The 17315-nt window shown below is 38.6% G+C and overlaps 1 protein-coding gene across 10 annotated transcripts in view; it reads left to right on the top strand.

Annotated features, from left to right (window-relative positions):
• Positions 1-17315, top strand: part of msi2b (musashi RNA-binding protein 2b) — a 283431-nt gene that overhangs the window by 227628 nt on the left and 38488 nt on the right. For all 10 annotated transcript variants that reach the window (XM_085288479.1, XM_085288477.1, XM_085288473.1 and 7 more), the window contains exon 10: positions 8017-8091. In XM_085288479.1, the coding sequence (XP_085144605.1) occupies positions 8017-8091 (75 nt within the window). The remainder of the gene's footprint in view (positions 1-8016; positions 8092-17315) is intronic.

The following is a 17315-nucleotide window of genomic DNA, read 5'->3' as shown; positions in this document are numbered from 1 at the left end:
CCATAAAATAGGTACATTAGCATGCATATTAATAAGGCAAATAAGAGCACTAAGAGGCCGCCACAAGGCCAGACACAATGGCAGGCTTCATTTAGTGAAATAGTAGGAGAGACAGTGAGTTATCTCCTTCTTCCCCGTACTTTCTCCCCACCTACCACATTGTCTTGTCTGAAAATATTTGTGAGTTTGCACATACTAAGACTTTCATGAGATAGGAGATGAACTTAGTATGTATCTCAGGCTAGTGTCACTTTATATTTGGCTCTCTCCTTTGACACACTGTGCACACACATAACTGAAAACTCTTTGCTTAGTAAAAAAAACCCCAATTTTAATGCGGTACATCAGACAAGGAAAGTGGTCTTGCTGTTTCAGAAAATGTCAAAATAAGGACGTATGAGAAGCTCGGGTATCTAAGCCAACAATTTTAGTTTGGCACTTATTCTGTTTGACAGTATCAAACACATAATATCCAATATTTTGCTGTCTGTGATAGGTTTTTCGTTGTATCGTATCACAGTTCTTTTCAGACCAAACAAACAATGAGAGGCTTTGTGAAAGCCGTCCATCTGTAACTTCCCGGTGATGACTTCTCATCAGCAGCTGATGAGCATTGTTTGTTTTTTTTCTGGCGTAGCCTCTGTCCTACTTCATCCATACCAGGTTAAGGTTCCCCTCACCGCCTCTCAGCGTTGCATTTCTTTTTGTCTGCTAGAAAAGGGGAGAGGGTCTGAGAGAGGCATTTTCCCATTGGGTTGGGAATAAATTGAACTTTTTCATGGACAGCAAACACTGATTAGATATTTATGACCAAGGTCAACCTTTCTGATTCCAGCTGGCAAAGGCTCTGAGGCATACAGAACAGAGCATCACACACATTCTCCCTCCCTCACTCACACACACGCACACATAGCTTGCCCACACTCAGACGCATGCATGCAAAATATGTTTTGACGCCTTGCAAGCACATACACACAAGTGCATGTATACATATATATATAAAAACATATATGTATATGGTATATGGATCGTGCACACATACTTTCTAATAATGTTTTACTTAGTTGTATTTAATGTAATACCAATTATCCAGCACTCTCTAGAAAAATGCAGTTTCTAAATTACGGTCTTGACATTTGAATGGTATTGTGACTGCAGCCACTTTATCGGGGTAGTACACAGCTAACGAGAGCTGAGGACACACGTGCCTGAAAGAGGTTTCAGAGGTCAGTTACTGAGGTGTAGCTTACACACAACAAAGAAAGAGTTATCAAGGCTGATTCATTCTTAGCCTTAAGGACGTCATCGTGCTAGGTAATTTAGTCCAGACTTATGGTTGTAGATGATAATAGCTTGAGGAACACAGATAAAGACTTAGACATATACTATAATTAGGGGGTTAATTATGTTTATATTACCTTTGATGGTGCTCAAGCTCTCAGTCGTCCCCCCTCCCCACGCACTCATCTCAAATTTTCTTATGTCTGTATACCGCTTCCTAGCTGCCTGCTCCCTCGCACCCCGTTTCTCAATATGTTGCCCACAGCTGCTTCTGTCTGAAAACTGTCCAGCTAATTAACTGGTGGGTCTGTGGTAGTAATACGAATCATGACAGCAGATGAACAATACATCTGCTACTTTTAAATTTTTCTAATGACACTGGGTCCACTTTGGGCCTCATTGCAACTCGCCATTCACCCAGGGACTGTACAGCTTTTAACCAAGTCTCTACCCCCACAGAAACCACTGACTTTGATTTATGCATGACAGTTTTAAAATATTCCATTTGTATCAAGATTATAATTCCCTAGCTAAGCTTTAGGTAATGCTTCAATTGTATAAAAATTATTCTTGATAATTCCAGTTTTGATGTATTGCAGATACATCATGCAAATGTATGATCATCAATCAGTAAATCAATATTAATACAACTTTTCAGATAAATGCTTCAGATAACAAGTAATCGAATAACAATTAAATTCAAGTTCTGTTTTAATTTTGTTGTAAAACTTTTTTAAACTAGCAAAATAAACGAATAATTTTACAAATGTGCAGCTGCCTCTTGTGTGACCATATCATTTTGACAAACTACTGTACATTAGCTATATTACTACACATGAACCTTTCTGTTACTGTGAAGAGATATAGAACATAAACAGACACCGACATCTCAAGGAGCCTGCTATAAAGTGTTATTACACTGAGCTATAAAAGTGCCAGATAACTTAAGGTTAAATAAAGAGTGAAAATAAATTAGATAGTTAAGAACCAAGAGCAGCTGTATTTGTGTGGGAGCATATCAGTGCTTTGGTTTCCAACCATTTGCTGAATTTGGGACCAGCTCTTAATACCCAGCACAAATAAAGAGCTAAACTAAAAATGTATGAAGCTTTAAAAAAAAATTTCAATACTAACTGCTTTGAGTACCTTAAACGTGTTAAATATTTTTTGTACAATTGTGTCATTGTCCATCTTCAGTCACCAAGTCTGCTCCCCTAAAACATTTTTGTTTTTTACAATCAGGGCCTCAGTCGTATCGTTGTAGCCATTATTTTTGCTGGCTATAAAAACATTTTACAGACCAAATTAATCAGTGAGATCTCAAACTATGGCAGAATTCCTGAAAAATAGTCCTGTTAAATTTATGCCACCTCTAATTGGGCTTAGAGCACAAACACACATGGCAAGCCACCAGACTTAGTGTACGAAGTATTTTTCTAAACAATAATAGAAGTTTTTTCAGACATGTATTTAATGAGGGGTTCCTTTCATTTTAAAACTGTAACATAATAGTTTATTTGTCAAAATAAAAACAATTAGAATAAGATCCTGAAGGCCATCCTGTGTGAATATATTTTCGAATATATAGTTAGGTCTAGTCTAGTATTTGGACAATAAGACTTGTTTTTAAATTTTGCCTGTCTACATGACCGCATTGAAAATTAAGCAATCAAGGTATAATTGAGTATTGAATTTCGGATTTAATTAAAGGGGTTTAAAAAAAATAATAAACACATTTTTTACACATCCCCTCTCTTTTTAAATGCTCAAAAGTAATATCACATAAGCTGTTTTCCTTTATCTTATGACAAATTAGGGGATAAAATTTTGAAAGTTTAAGTGTAGAATTTGCATTTGGTAGTTGTTCCTGAAAACTCTTAAAATGCAGATCAAACAGGTGTCATTGGATGTGAAAAGACCATCATTAGGCTGAAAAATAAAACAGACTTATCAATGTGATAGAAGAATTTTAAACCGAGGTTTAACTTGGATGATGTGAAGAGAAAAGCATGGAAAATGAAAGGAAGGGCTAATTATCCATGTGTAACAAATTATCTGTAAAATATAGTGGAGACAATGTTAAGGCACGTACAGCTGCTAGTAGAACCAGATCTTCAGTTTTTATTGATGGAGTGCTGATAGCAGTACCAGGATGAAATCTGGTGTGTACAGATGTTTATTTTTCTCAGACTCTAAGCCTGTAGTACTAATAGAATGGCACTTCACAATACAAATGGCACACTTTTCATTCTTCATGCTACAGTCACAACAGGGAAAACTGTGGCCAAGACCATGGCACAACCCAAATTATTGTCACTGTGTGAAGCTAACTTGCAGTCAATAGGACTTTATAATGGTTGCTTGGAAGACGGGGATCAGGTCAGCAACCACTTGCACATCTTCAAAGTGTCTTTGATGTGCCAAGATGGCGTTAAAACAGCAAAAAGATGGAATAATTCTACCATCTGTCTGATATCAGTTGGTGAATAAATGGGGTTAAGTTAGCAATTACATGGAGTGTCTTTGTGGTAATACACTGTTTAACTGTAAATTTGTGAAAGTAGACGTTTCTAATCCCCCCCAAAGCCACATGTCCATTGATACTATGACTGCTCCCAGACTACCAAAAAGCAAACCAAAAAAAGCGGCAAATAATGATTCAAGCATAAAAGAAAATCGCAAAGTAAGAATAATAAAGCATCCTCGACTGTACCAAAGTGTAAAACAGTTAAACATGGATTCTTAAAATCCATGTTTAAGCCAGCCAGCTTATTAATCAACCAAGGACCCAGACAAAATTTGAAACCTTAACTTTCAGCCTTTTACACCAAACTGGAAAACACAAAGAACAGTTTTGTTTGTTGGTATCTCTTGGTTCTGAATTCTTCAACATTTTGTTTGAGTTAGTGCTCAGTAATTATAGTTTAACATTGATGTAGATGCTGATAATGACAGCCTCAACACTAGAATTAATCTACTATTAGACTCAATTGACTTCTCTCAAAATGTAAGTGAGCCCACACACCACTTTAACCATACTGAACATGTTCTGACATCTTACATAGAACATAGAACCAGAACACTACTTATCAGCATTCGCTGAGAACCCTTTATTGTCTGATCACTTCTTAATAACTTTTAAATTTACAGATTACAGAGCAGTCTGGAATAAATGTCAATACAGTAGATGTCTTTCTGAAAGTGTTGTTACCGCATTCAAGGATGTAATTTCTCCACTGTTGTCTTCAATTGCATGCACAACTCCAATGCAGAGGCTGATTATCTCATTAATTACATCCCCATTGTGTACAACCCTGGATATTGTGGCTCTGAAAAGAGAAACCCTCAAATCACTAGTGCTTGACTCACAAACACAAATCTTCATTTAGCCTGAGAAAAAGATTTTCTTGCTCTTTAAAAAGAAAACAACCTCAGGTCTCTTTTTTAAATTTTTATTCAGGGTTAACAAGGAGTCAGAGCTCTTTTAAGACAAGCATTCCCGTAATTTTAACTAATGATTTCACAAATTTCTGTACAAATAAAATTGTCATCATCAGAGAAAAAGATAGTCATCCTCAAAACACAGACCATTATTATGGTTCGGTACTACTTAAACTCTACAATTGATCTCTCTGAGTTAACTTCAATAATTGCTTCCAAACCATCAACATGTCTATTAAACCCTCATTCCTACTATTCCTACCATTAATTAGTGTTTCAATCTTAAATGTGAATAATATATCTCTGTTAATGGGCTGCCTACCACAGGCCTTTATGTTGGCAGTAACTAAACCATTAAATTTAAAAATCTGTCACTTGACCCAGCTAGATTAGCTAATTATAAACCAATCTTCAACCTTCCTTTTATCTCAAGCAATGGTTTTTTTTTTTTGAAGAGTTTAGTCAGTATACAGAATTAATCACAGTAAAGAAACAGCAATCAACACTGTTGACCACAATATTTTATTAAAGAAATAAGAGCATGCTGTAGGTATCAAAGGCATTGTGCTGCAGTGCTTTGAATCATATCTATCTAATAGACTCCAGTTTATTCATGTAAATGAGGAGTCCTCTTCTCATGCTAAGGTTAATTATGGAGTAGGGCTGCCACAAACGATTATTTTGATAGTTGACTAGTCACCAATTATTTTTGCGATTAGTCGACTAATCAGATCATGCATCCATTGGACGTAAAACGTACAGCTTATTGCACCAGCATTATTCTGCTCTTATATAACTATCATTAGCTTACAGCTTTAAGTGTTTAAGGTATGTGCTAACTAAAAATAAAGACAAGATGATAATTTATTAAATTTTAATTAAATTTGCAGATTGTTTCGGTGGAGTTTAATAAACTCAGCCGTCTGCTACTTACTATCTAAAATATAACAGGACACCGGAGTATATTCTTGAGCATCTCACACTTCTGATAATCAGTTGTCTGCTTGACGTTATTCAGCTGTGTAAAAACTATAACTTTAATCTCAGCCAAACTGATTTACTCAGGAACAAATAAAATACTGAAAAAAGCCAAACAATAACATTTTTAAGTTATCTAAGTAACGAAAGACGGCAGTGGGTTTGAAAACGATTTGCCGGGAGTCCGGTGTTCTCACCGGCTCTAGTGAGCCTTGAACCCCGACTAGCTATCGAGCTGGTGGGTAACAGACGTCTCCAAAAACATCGGAGTGCTTTTGAAAATATGTGGTGTCTTGATAAACTGAGCAGATATTTTAAGTTTACACAGCTACATTCTCGCCTGAAAATATGTTAAACGTTTATTTTGTGACCCAGAAAGTATAATAAGAGTAAAATTAAAACTAACTAGCTGCCGCCATTGTTGGAAACTGAGCAGGGGTGCGCTGGGCCGCGCTATGAATTCTGGGATAGGTTGGGCCACGAATTATACACCCGGACCCATCCTTCAAATCTGGGGAAATGAAGGCCACATTTGTCGGAGTCTTCGAATTTGGACAGTCTTCGTCGTGTCGCTGTAATGTAATTGGCCTACAAATGCGGGCACAGGAGGATGCGGTTCCTGAATTTGGACACAGCTACGATACCGGACACTGCTTCTTCTTCGGCGTTTAACGGCAGCTGGCATCCTTGTACATACAGTGCTGCCATCTTCTGTTTCAGTCCATTATTACACTCTTAAATCCTACTACTTATTCCTGCGTCTTTTGGGATCTTACAAAGCTTCAAACGATGCGTCGACTATTAAATTAGTCGCCGACGATTTTCATAGTTGACGTAATCGTGACTAGTCGACTAACTGTGGTAGCCCTATTATGGAGTTCCACAAGGTTTCGTGCTGAAACCACTTCTGTTTACATTATGCATGCTTCCCTTAGCCAGTATGATTAGAAGGCATAGCATGCATTTTTCATTGCTATGCAGATGATACCCAGGTATCCATTAATCCAGATCACACACTACTGCTGGGGGCTTCCCATGATGCTTCTTCAATCACCTCTTTTCATTCTGTGTTTATACACCACTGCATTTAATCATTAGTTATTATTGACTGAGTCAGTCACCTGACTTCAACCCAAAATTAAGCATACATTTCTCTTTGAGAAAGAAAAAACTCTAGCAGAAACTTTTAAGAAAAGGAAGCAATCTAACTCAGTTGCAGTAGAGGCCTAAATGGTAAATGGCCTGCATTTGTATAGCGCTTTTCTAGTCCATAGGACCCCAAAGCGCTTTACACTACATTCAGTCATTCACCCATTCACACACACATTCACGATGGCAAGCTACATTGTAGCCACAGCTGCCCTGGGGCGCACTGACAGAGGTGAGGCTGCCGGACACAGGCGCCACCGGGCCCTCTGACCACCACCAGTAGGCAAACACGGGGTTAGTATCTTGCCCAAGGATATTTGGCATGCAGCCAGGATGCAGCCTGGGATCGAACCACCAACCTTCTGATTAGTGGCTGACCTGCTCTGCCACCTGAGCTACAGCCACCCCAAAGCCTAGCAAAGCATTTCAAATTTGGTGAGGTCTGTTGGGTTTCAGATCCAGATACTCCACATTCGCACATTTAGCAAGCTTTGGCAAATGTCTTTGTATCAAAAAACAGTTACTATTCCTATGCCCAGTTTGAAATAGATAACTGCTGCTGTGTTCTTGTCCATCTTTGCTTATTGTTATGTTTTCCATAGATTCACTTTATCACTCCAGCCTAAGACATCACCAGTGACAGTTACTATATTCATCATATATGCATATTGTATGAAAAAGGTTGGGTGGGCATTGCTAACACTAAAATCTTAGAAGCATTAGTTTTGTTTATAAATCCCTTAATGGCAACTTGCCTCATATATCACGCCCTTATTTAATTGATCCTGCAATCATTAGTTGAGCCCCTCAAGTGCCTTAAGTCTTCAGACATTTTTATTATATTTTAATTATACTTTCAAGATCCTTTGAAATGATGATACTCTGTGTTTTTGGTAGATTTAAATAGGGGTTGAATAAAAGTATTATAAATTAAGAAATTGCTTAAAAAATCCTTAATGAGTAATTCATTTTGTTAAACCTCTGCTTTATTTCCTGATTTCTTAATTTCCAATTCATTGTGTTCATGTACAATGGCAAAGTTGAGTCACTGTCAAAATTATGTCACTGTCTGTGCTGTTTTTAACCTCTATTGGTGTCACATGGTATGTAATTGATACAATATTTATATTTATCATCCCTTGTTAATCTGTTTTCTGTCTCTCAAAGGTTACCCTAATATTGTGGCAACGTATGGTCGCGGATACACTGGATTCGCGCCCAGCTACAGCTACCAGTTCCCTGGTAAGTTAATGCTTTCGTAAAATATTGGCGTTGCAGCCGATTTCTGTTTTGCTCTCTCAAGCAGCACAATCAGACACACTTGCACACGCATACACAAAAGATGGTCAGTGTACACGTCAGTCACCAAATAATCTCCAGGGTTATAAGTGTGCTTCGTGTCTGGATTCCTCAACGAAGTTTTGAAAGCTGACATATAGTGAAGTAAATTGCTTACTCCTTTTTATCCCATACTTGAACACCACCATGACCAAATGTCTAAAATGGGAGAAGTTCTTCGTCTTCAGTGGCCCAATGTATGCAAATTCGTCTGTGGAGAAGCGGAAAAATAAGCATCTCTTTTTGTTGGCAGATTTTTAAAATGTGGTCCTTATAATGGAAAATGAATGAAGTCATTTTCTGCATTAAAAGTGTTGACTCAGAGTGCCGGGCACTTTAATGGGACTCCAAATGGCAGGCGTGCAGTTTGGAGGTGAGCAGCTATACCTGACTGCTGCAAGAAGGGCCAGTGGCTCTGTGGTGCTTCACTTAGACAGGCATCCTGTCAATTTCATGCTTTATTTAGGGACTTTACACATACTTTGTTTGCCATGCCAGACATCATTCCTTCCACTGATAAGACGGAATGAGAAATATCTGACAGCGGCTCAGATCTCTGTAATATCTTTGTGAAATAGATTCAGAAATGGTTAGACAGGAGGTCCAGCTGTGACCACCTGCAGATCAGATATATGCTAGTTTTATACTTGACCACAACACTGTTCCACAGAAGAAAAAGGAATAGCACCTACTTATTAGTGTGAGTGAATATAAAAAGTATACAAATGAGGTCTTCGTTAAGAGTGACTGATTAGACAAAAAATATTATTTAATTCATATAACTGAATGACTCCAACATTTAAAACAATTGCTTTTGTGTATCTTACATGAATCTTAAATACTACCCTTAAAACCATCCTAGCGTGTGTGTGCTAGGTCAACAAAATGAGAGAAATGGGACTGAACGGTAAAGGAATGATGACTATTTTTTCCTTGTAAATAACTCTAGTTAAACATAGATTTTTAAAATGTTTACTATTTACAACAAATTAGGGAATATCACCTTCCCCGAGGCAGAATGTAAGATCCTGTCCATGTTAAACTCAATTTAAAGAGTTTGATAAAGCTGTATGATTAAAACAACCTCCTCTGGGCTCGTTCAACTCTTGACAGGTAATTGGAAATTTTAATGTATGAATCAAGCGTCTTATCCAAATTAAATAACCTCAGGCCAAATATTGACTAGTGTCCTTCCTTACTAAGATGTGGAAAGCATCCTCAATTTAAGATCAAAGGCTTTTTTTCTCACTGTACACTGCCTTGCTGAAACACTCCTATAAATAAATGGTGCTGGGGCCTCGCAGTCTAGATCCAAGAGGCATAAATTGTGAGCAGCATTTCAAGGCTTTTTTTCTTTTTTTTACCCTCAGTAAACCTCAGGGGTCCACTGTTAAGAGTTAAGAGAAGCAGTAAGGAAATTGTTCAATTGTCAAGAAAAAACAGTGATGAAACATTGATTAGTGAAGAAGCACTGAATTAAGTACAACAACTCAATAAGACTGAAACGGAAAAAAAAGACAAATCAAAGCTGACAAGTCTGCAGCTGAAACAAGGTTCAAGTGTACAAAACATAACCTAAAATAGAGCTGAAATATACACAGCCTCAGATGGGGAACAGACAGCACTCAGTGCAGTCTGTTCAACTCAAAGCAGACACCTGCACCGTGGCTGTTAAACAGTAACTGACACTCCCAATTAATTCCAACATTGATCACAAAGTGCATTCGATATTGATCACATGCACTATGCCTGTGTCTATATTTGTCAGCCGTGACGTGCTTACAGAATAGTTCCATCCTAGCATGGGCATCATTACTCTTTAATGCACTTACAAGGATATGCATATTACTGTTACAGATTGCTGATATAAATCAAATTGTACTGTATATGTCAAACATGAGCATGTATCAGAGCACTGCCCCAAAAGGGCAAATTCCAACCTCAAACTGTGGTATTTATTGTTTCTAAGTCCCATTAAGTTGCTGAGCTACAGATGCTTCTCTGGCACAGAAAAAAGTAATGATGTCTAGTTGAGATAAATTGTTATATTTAATGTCAACCATCCAGGTAGGGAAATCCCAAAAAGTTGATTCTGTTCGTCTGGACGTAGTGTTTTCAACTCCAAAGGTTGGACAATTGACTGAAGAAATCCCTTCGATGAGTGACAAAACTCAAAATGCTACGTCCAGATGAACAGAATCAACTTTTTGGAATGTTATATTTAATATGATAATGAATGTGTATCCCAGGAAAGCTCTCATGTATGCCACAACTACAGAGAGTGGCGTGATAAATTCATGGAACATCTGCAGACTACAAGATGGATTAATAGAGTTCCTGACAGACTAATGTGACTGTAAAAAGGGCAAAAAGGGAAAAAATTGCAGATCTTGCAGCATCAAAAATGCAAAAAGGCATTTGCAAATGTTTTATGAGGCATAAAATACATTTAGCCTGCAAACAATTCAGCTTGATGAGAAACATCAAATGGAAACAGAAAATTTTTCGGTTATAAAAAAGAGCTAAAGGGTACCTATGGTTCATCAAACATCTGAGGGTTAAAAAAATTAGCTCCAAGTGTCATAATGCTGTTAAACTGATTTACATTCCTTTTATAGTGTGAAATCACAAATTCTGTCACACGTGTCAGATACACATTCAGCTCTGTGGAAGTCCCCAAAAATAAATCTTTGTTCTAAGCATGTTTGTCCCCTTTTTTTTTTTTAGCTTTTACAAAAACATTTATACCAATAAAAAAAAGTGAGCAGCGTTTGGTAAATATGCTTTCTCTGATGTTTTTTTGTTGGTTTTACAACTATAACCTTTTTTTTTTTTTTGCTGCAATCCTGTAATCACACACTGTTTACCTTGCGGCAGCATAATTTCAACATTATGATTGAACTTCACAATGAACTTAATTTTGGAGACAATGCTGTATACGGGGAGCATAGTGACAATCAAGAAGATAGCGATGTTTGCCTCAGAATTAAAAAGGGTAAGGAGCAACAAAGTGGCCACATTCCAACTAAAAAAAAAACTGTGTTGTGGTTTTTCAGTTTATAAAAGAATTTCTGTATGGTAGTGAATGCAACTACTCAATTGCTTATTATGTTGAAGCATTATATTCTCCAGCTTGTCTGTTGGATGGGTCAGTCTGATGATGACAATGAAGACTTGGGATATTGATCATTGTCTGATTCCACTGTGAAAAATTTTTTTTAACTTTCATATTGTGGGCTTTTATTATGTCAAATTGATGTCAGACTGTCATATCAGCATAAGAATATGATGTTACCACTTCCTGTTTGGATGTAAACTTGCCTACTTTAAGATGACGAGTCTGAGTGAGATGGCTGTGTTAGATATTTATCCTGAGTTTAAGGTCTGTTTTCAGCTTCACAAAGGTGGCTGCCTTTTTACCTGACTGGGTCCACGCTGTGCAAGTTACAGCAGTGCAAAGTGTGCATTGAATTTTCTCTCGAATTTACACGCTTGCAGTTTGATTTTAAAAAATTCATAAATGTTTTTAATTTTTCTGCCAATCCATTTTTTACATTGCTGGAATTATAGTAGTAATATATTGACTCAAGTTAATAAAGGATCAGATAATAACATTAACAATTTTCTGCAGTATTACTCTCTTGTCTTGTAGTGTAGTGTGGAATTTTGCAATCTCTGATAATATCTCTGATTATGGTAGGCGATGGTCAGCTGAGCTATTTTCAGTTCAATTCAGTTTTATTTATATAGCACCAGATCACAACAACAGTCGCCTCAAGGCACTCTATATTGTAAGGCAAAGGCGCCACAATTTTGTGCAGTTGTAGGTGACTACACACAGAAACTAAGAAATTAGAGCAGAAAACAAGGGTTACTGAAAAAAGCTGATAACTACATCACAATTAGCAGACATGTGACCACCTGTCAAGCTCCGGTCAATGGGAAAAAATGACTGGTTACAAGTGGTTACTGGAGCTCACTGGGAAAGTAATGGCTAAAGCCACAGGAGTCCTAGATTACTCCGATTCTTCTGTCTGTCCTTCAACCAGAGAAAACGGTCGTAGATTTAAATGAACCACTGTTGAGCTGTAGTGAAACTGCAGAAAGTGCGACAGATATCAGAAATGCAGACTGTTTGCTTTCACAGTAAAACTTGAACCTCTTAAAACATGTTGGCTGCAACTTTGAGACACAACTTGTATTAATAAGCCTACTTTAAATGTATTAAAGCAGGCTTAATACATTTCAGTTTGTATTGCATTTTCTCTAGTTTGGCTACACCTCGGCTAGTGGTTAGTGAATGTTTGCAGGCAAACATGAAAAATTACAGATTGCCATGGACATCTGGTAGTAACCAGCACTAGGTTACTACCAGATGTCCAAAGCACTAGGACAGGGGTGGTGCTCATACGCATGGGCACACATGAACATCACCCATCCTTTCCCCTCTCTCTCTCTCTCTCTCTCTCACTCACTCACTCACTCACTCACTCACTCACACACACACACAAAATACACACATTCTGCTCAGCCAGATTTATTGTAAATGTCACACACCAACATGATAATGAAAGAAATGTACTCCTACAGTACTAAAACCACAGGCCAGTCATTTTCAACAATTGCGTGCACTGTCTCACACACACAAACTTTCAGTTCAACCAAGTCCACAAACAAAAATATAATAATCTACAATAGCATTTACTTTTACAATGCATGTTGTTTAGTGGGACTTCTGGCATTCCTCGCCTTGAACAATTGACAGTATCTTAAGCACAGCCCATTGACATTGGGGTATTTTTCCATTGGCACACTTTTCCAGAACTCAATGGTCCCTTCCCTTAAAGCAGGTTTCAATTGGTCCTCCTCACAAAGATCGATCATCTCCAACTCAGCCGCAGCTTCATCTGTGACTAGCGGGACTTTCAAACAGCCGGTCTCTGCATTAAATGGGTCAACGAGGAACATAATCTGTGGCCTTTTCAATTGTAGATCATGGAACCAGGTCACAAAGCTTTCGTGCAAGTTTTCAATCAGCGTTGCATATCTGGCTCTTTGCTTACTCAGGGCAGCGCTGGCGACTTGCCCGCTGGCTTTTAGCAGAGTGGGAAAATGCATTAAATCTCCCTTTTGAATATGTGTCTTGAACAGCTTCAGTTTGTTGACAAACGCAAACACACTTTGCACCAGGTCAGGCAGCATTTTTAACTTACCCTGCAGGGTCAGGTTCAGTCTGTCCAAGTGACACAGCATGTCGACCAAAAAGGCCAGATCCATAATCCACTTGAGGTCCGAGAGCTCGGGATAGTCCTTGTCCTTCTCTTCCATAAACAGTTTTACGGCATCCAAAAGCTCAAAGAAGCGAGAGAGTACCTGGCCTTTTGACAGCCACCTCACAGTGCAGTGCAGCGGCAGGTCACCTGGAAGCCCTTGGTCCAGCTCAGCGATGAGATTCTTGAATTGATTGTGGTTAAGCGCATGTGTGCGGATATAGCTGACGATTTCCATCACAGGCTTCATGACGTTATCTAAATTCAATGGTTTAGACACGAGTTGCTCCATGTGGATGATGCAGTGGAAATTCCAAAAGTCAGGAATAGTTCGGTCAGCTTTGCACAGCCCCACAAGCCCGTTCACAGATCCCATCATGGCTGGTGCTCCATCCGTGGCTATTGCAGTTAACTTCGTTATGGGCAGATTTGCTTTTTCTAATGCAGCCATCATGGTTTCTTTCACATCTATGCCACGGGTTCTGTCTTTTAATGGCACAATATCCAGGAGTTCTTTGATCACACAATCGTTTGACACAGACTGTGCAAATATTGCCATTTGAGGCTTGTCTTGTATATCACAACTCTCATCCAATGCGACACTAAAATACTCACATGCTTGAAGGTCAGAGTGCAACTGTGATTCAATAGCTGTGTTAATGTCCGATATTCTGTGTTCAGCAGTGTGGCGGGACAGTTGGACGTCTGATACCATGTGTTTTAATTTGTCGTTTTCAGGAGACAAAATTTCAACAACGTCACTGAGACATTTTTTAACGAACTCCCCTTCATGCTCCCCGCTTCATCCAGCTGATAGGATGCGAGCGTTATGGTCTCTGACCACTTCGTAAATTTTTGGAAAAACTGTATCTGCTTTTCTGCCTGACTTTTCAAAGTGGCCAACTCGTGCTTGCGAAGTTCAGTCCCTTTTGGAAATTCCTGGTCGATGTTAGCATGGAGTGAGCTGAAAGTGGCCCTGAAGATTTGAAGCTTTGAAATGCGCTAATGACGTCTGACATATAAGGCAGAATGGCTTGCCATTGCGTTCAACAAAAAAATATAAACTATCCCACTCTGTTAAAAACGTCCTGTGTACATCTTCATATTTTCTTTTTGCTGTGCATTTTTTTCCCTGCCATTTTAAGGGCCAACTTGCTCCTACTGGGAAACTTTGCGGTATTTTCATCTCACACACATGGCCATTTGATGAAAATACCGTATTGAACTCAAGCGAAGCGAACGCGTACATTTTAAAACAACAACACAAAAAAAATTTATTTTTCGCTTTGCTTTGAATCCTCCACAAATACTCAGGACACGTCACCAGAAATGGAAAATTGCACCCTTACTTCTAGCTGAAGCTTTAATCAATCCTGTTCTAATATTTGCAGAACTAAAGGTAACTTCCTAAGGAAAATTTAATAGCATACTAAACTCCACTAGTAAATAAACACAAAATCACTGGATTACCCTCACATCCACTGTGTGTGCTGTAATTAGGAAATTATACTTGGTCTCATCCCCCTCCAGCTTACTGGATCTCAGAAACTAGATACAACCAGTGTGTTTATTTGCATTTTAGATGAACCGTCTCTTTAGCAGCTGCTGCACTGTTACTAATCATATGGACTCAATAATAAATACACTGTTATACGGATGTTACAGCATTGGCAGCTTTTTCGGTAACACTTTCAGAAAGCTTTAGCTCACTGTCAGGGTGGTAAGCATCTATGAATGCAGGTATCAATATGAGCATGATTCAAAGTAGTCAACATGTCAGTCATGCAGCTTCAGTTCATTTTCAGCTTTAGAACCCACACATAGCATCATGTGAAGCCGCAGCTGTAGGAGTATTGTGCATATGCCTGATTGTTACTACAATTTGACATTAAACCAGTTTGAACAGCGGAATAGTATTATTCAGTCTCACCACACACCGCCTCAATGTCATGTTTTTCTTTATATGTTATATTCCTGTTAAAGGTAATTCACTCTGCACTGTGAGTGAATTACTCAGAAGTCCAGCTGTTTTCATTACCACAGAAAACTTGAAAGTGACATTCACTGTAAACACTCTTGTACAGTATTACTCTGCTCGCCCTGGACTGCAGCCGGGGTAGGAATCAAAGCAGAAGAAAATCAAACACTGAGCTGGACAGAAATGTTCAGACTTCAGACCTAACATTCATCAGACTGCAAAAAAAACTCAAATGGAAAGGATCTTTGAGTTTAAAATGGGCTACAAAAGATATTAAAGAGTGCACAGTTCCCTAGATTGTGCAATTGGACAGCACTGATTTTTTCCCCAGAAAGCTTTAAAAGATTAAACAAACTAAGCTTTGGTTGATATTGAGATCATGTTTTGTGATAGAAATAAGTAATGTGTATGTCTTGTTTTGAGAGCGAGGAGAGAAATAAAGAAGCTGTTTTTGTCTTTCTTCAGATATCTCCAAGTGTCTGTGCCATTGGGGTTTTTTTTTTGGTTGTTTTTTTTTTTTTAATTTATCTGATTAGATGATACAAACCACATTGTGATTACTTGGGGAAATCGGCCCTGCAGTAGGATAGTTTATATTTCATGTTTTCTAAAATAGACTGCCATTTTCTTCTATTTAAGAGCCAAAATGCAGCCGTATGGCTAAACAGACAAAGCGGGAGCTGACAAGGCATGAGGGACGCTACTGTACATTATTCTCCTTTTTATGCAACAGTCTAATTAGCATTAGCTCGCTGATAAATGTGCTATTGTATTATTCAGCCTGCAGCGCCCTGGGGAACGATCCCAAGATGTGCCGCATTTTAACCAGGTGTCTAGTTCGGATGAGCTCACGTGATTGAGAAATTTGAAAGGACTATCCAGTTTGATCACAGCCTTACAGTACATCGAACTGTTCTTTACTTGTCGATTGTTCTAGACTAACACGGGATGTAACGATGAAAGACCCTTGTGTTTACTGTGGATAATAAAAATGCAAATGCCAGAAAGAGAATGTTTTTTAGCAATAAGCACAAGCTTATGCTCTGTAATTTATGTACAGGACAGTTTCTGCCAGCAGTGCAAGCATATATAGAAAAGAAATTATAAAGAGTTTTAAGAATGTAGTACACTGCATTCATGAGGAAAAATGTAATTAAAAAGGAGAATGTATTGTGTGTGTGTGTATTATGCGTGTGAATAAGCCGTAGAAGCGAGCATCAAAAGCAGGGATACACCCCTCATACATTCATATTGTACTTTCTATTGTTAACCAGTCTTGTATCGGTTCCTTTTATTACATGGACGTGAATGCGGAGTTGAACGCACACACAGACACACAGATATGTGGTATTCATACAAAGACGGAGATTTGGGAGCTGTGTATGACGGGAAAAGGCGGAGGTGGAGAGACTTAACCCGGAGCTTCTCTTCACTCTACCATCTTCCTGTGCGACTCGCTGCCTCCACAGCCGTGCCCTCAGAGACTCCCATGGCATAAATGACCATTATGGCTCCATTAGGGCCGCTACTAGGAGGTCATTATGCTACACCGAAAAACCAGGGATGAAGATGTTAGTGGGGTCCCATCAGACTGAGTGAGTGAAAGGCATAACACTCAGTCATCCAACTATTTCAGATGTCATGACAGACAAACAGCAATTCAGGTCCAGTGAGTCAGCCTCTTAAGTACTAAAAGAACAGAGGAAAGGGATAATTAAGGAGGGGAGAGGGCAGGGGTAAGTGCGGCAAGGGTACACTGAGGACAGAGGGGTGGGTAATTTGGGGTTATTTACCAGTTACCTTAAACCTACTGTAGTGAACTTTTGTCTCCCCCTTCTGGCAGTGAGAGTGATTATGCAAACTTTATTGCCGTATACTTA

Source organism: Mchenga conophoros, linkage group LG10 (assembly GCF_057382185.1).
Source record: "Mchenga conophoros isolate Kocher_MC1m ecotype Shallow Benthic linkage group LG10, M_conophoros_male_GT1.1, whole genome shotgun sequence".
NCBI classification, from domain to species: domain Eukaryota; kingdom Metazoa; phylum Chordata; class Actinopteri; order Cichliformes; family Cichlidae; genus Mchenga; species Mchenga conophoros.
This window is presented reverse-complemented; position numbering and strand designations above follow the sequence as displayed.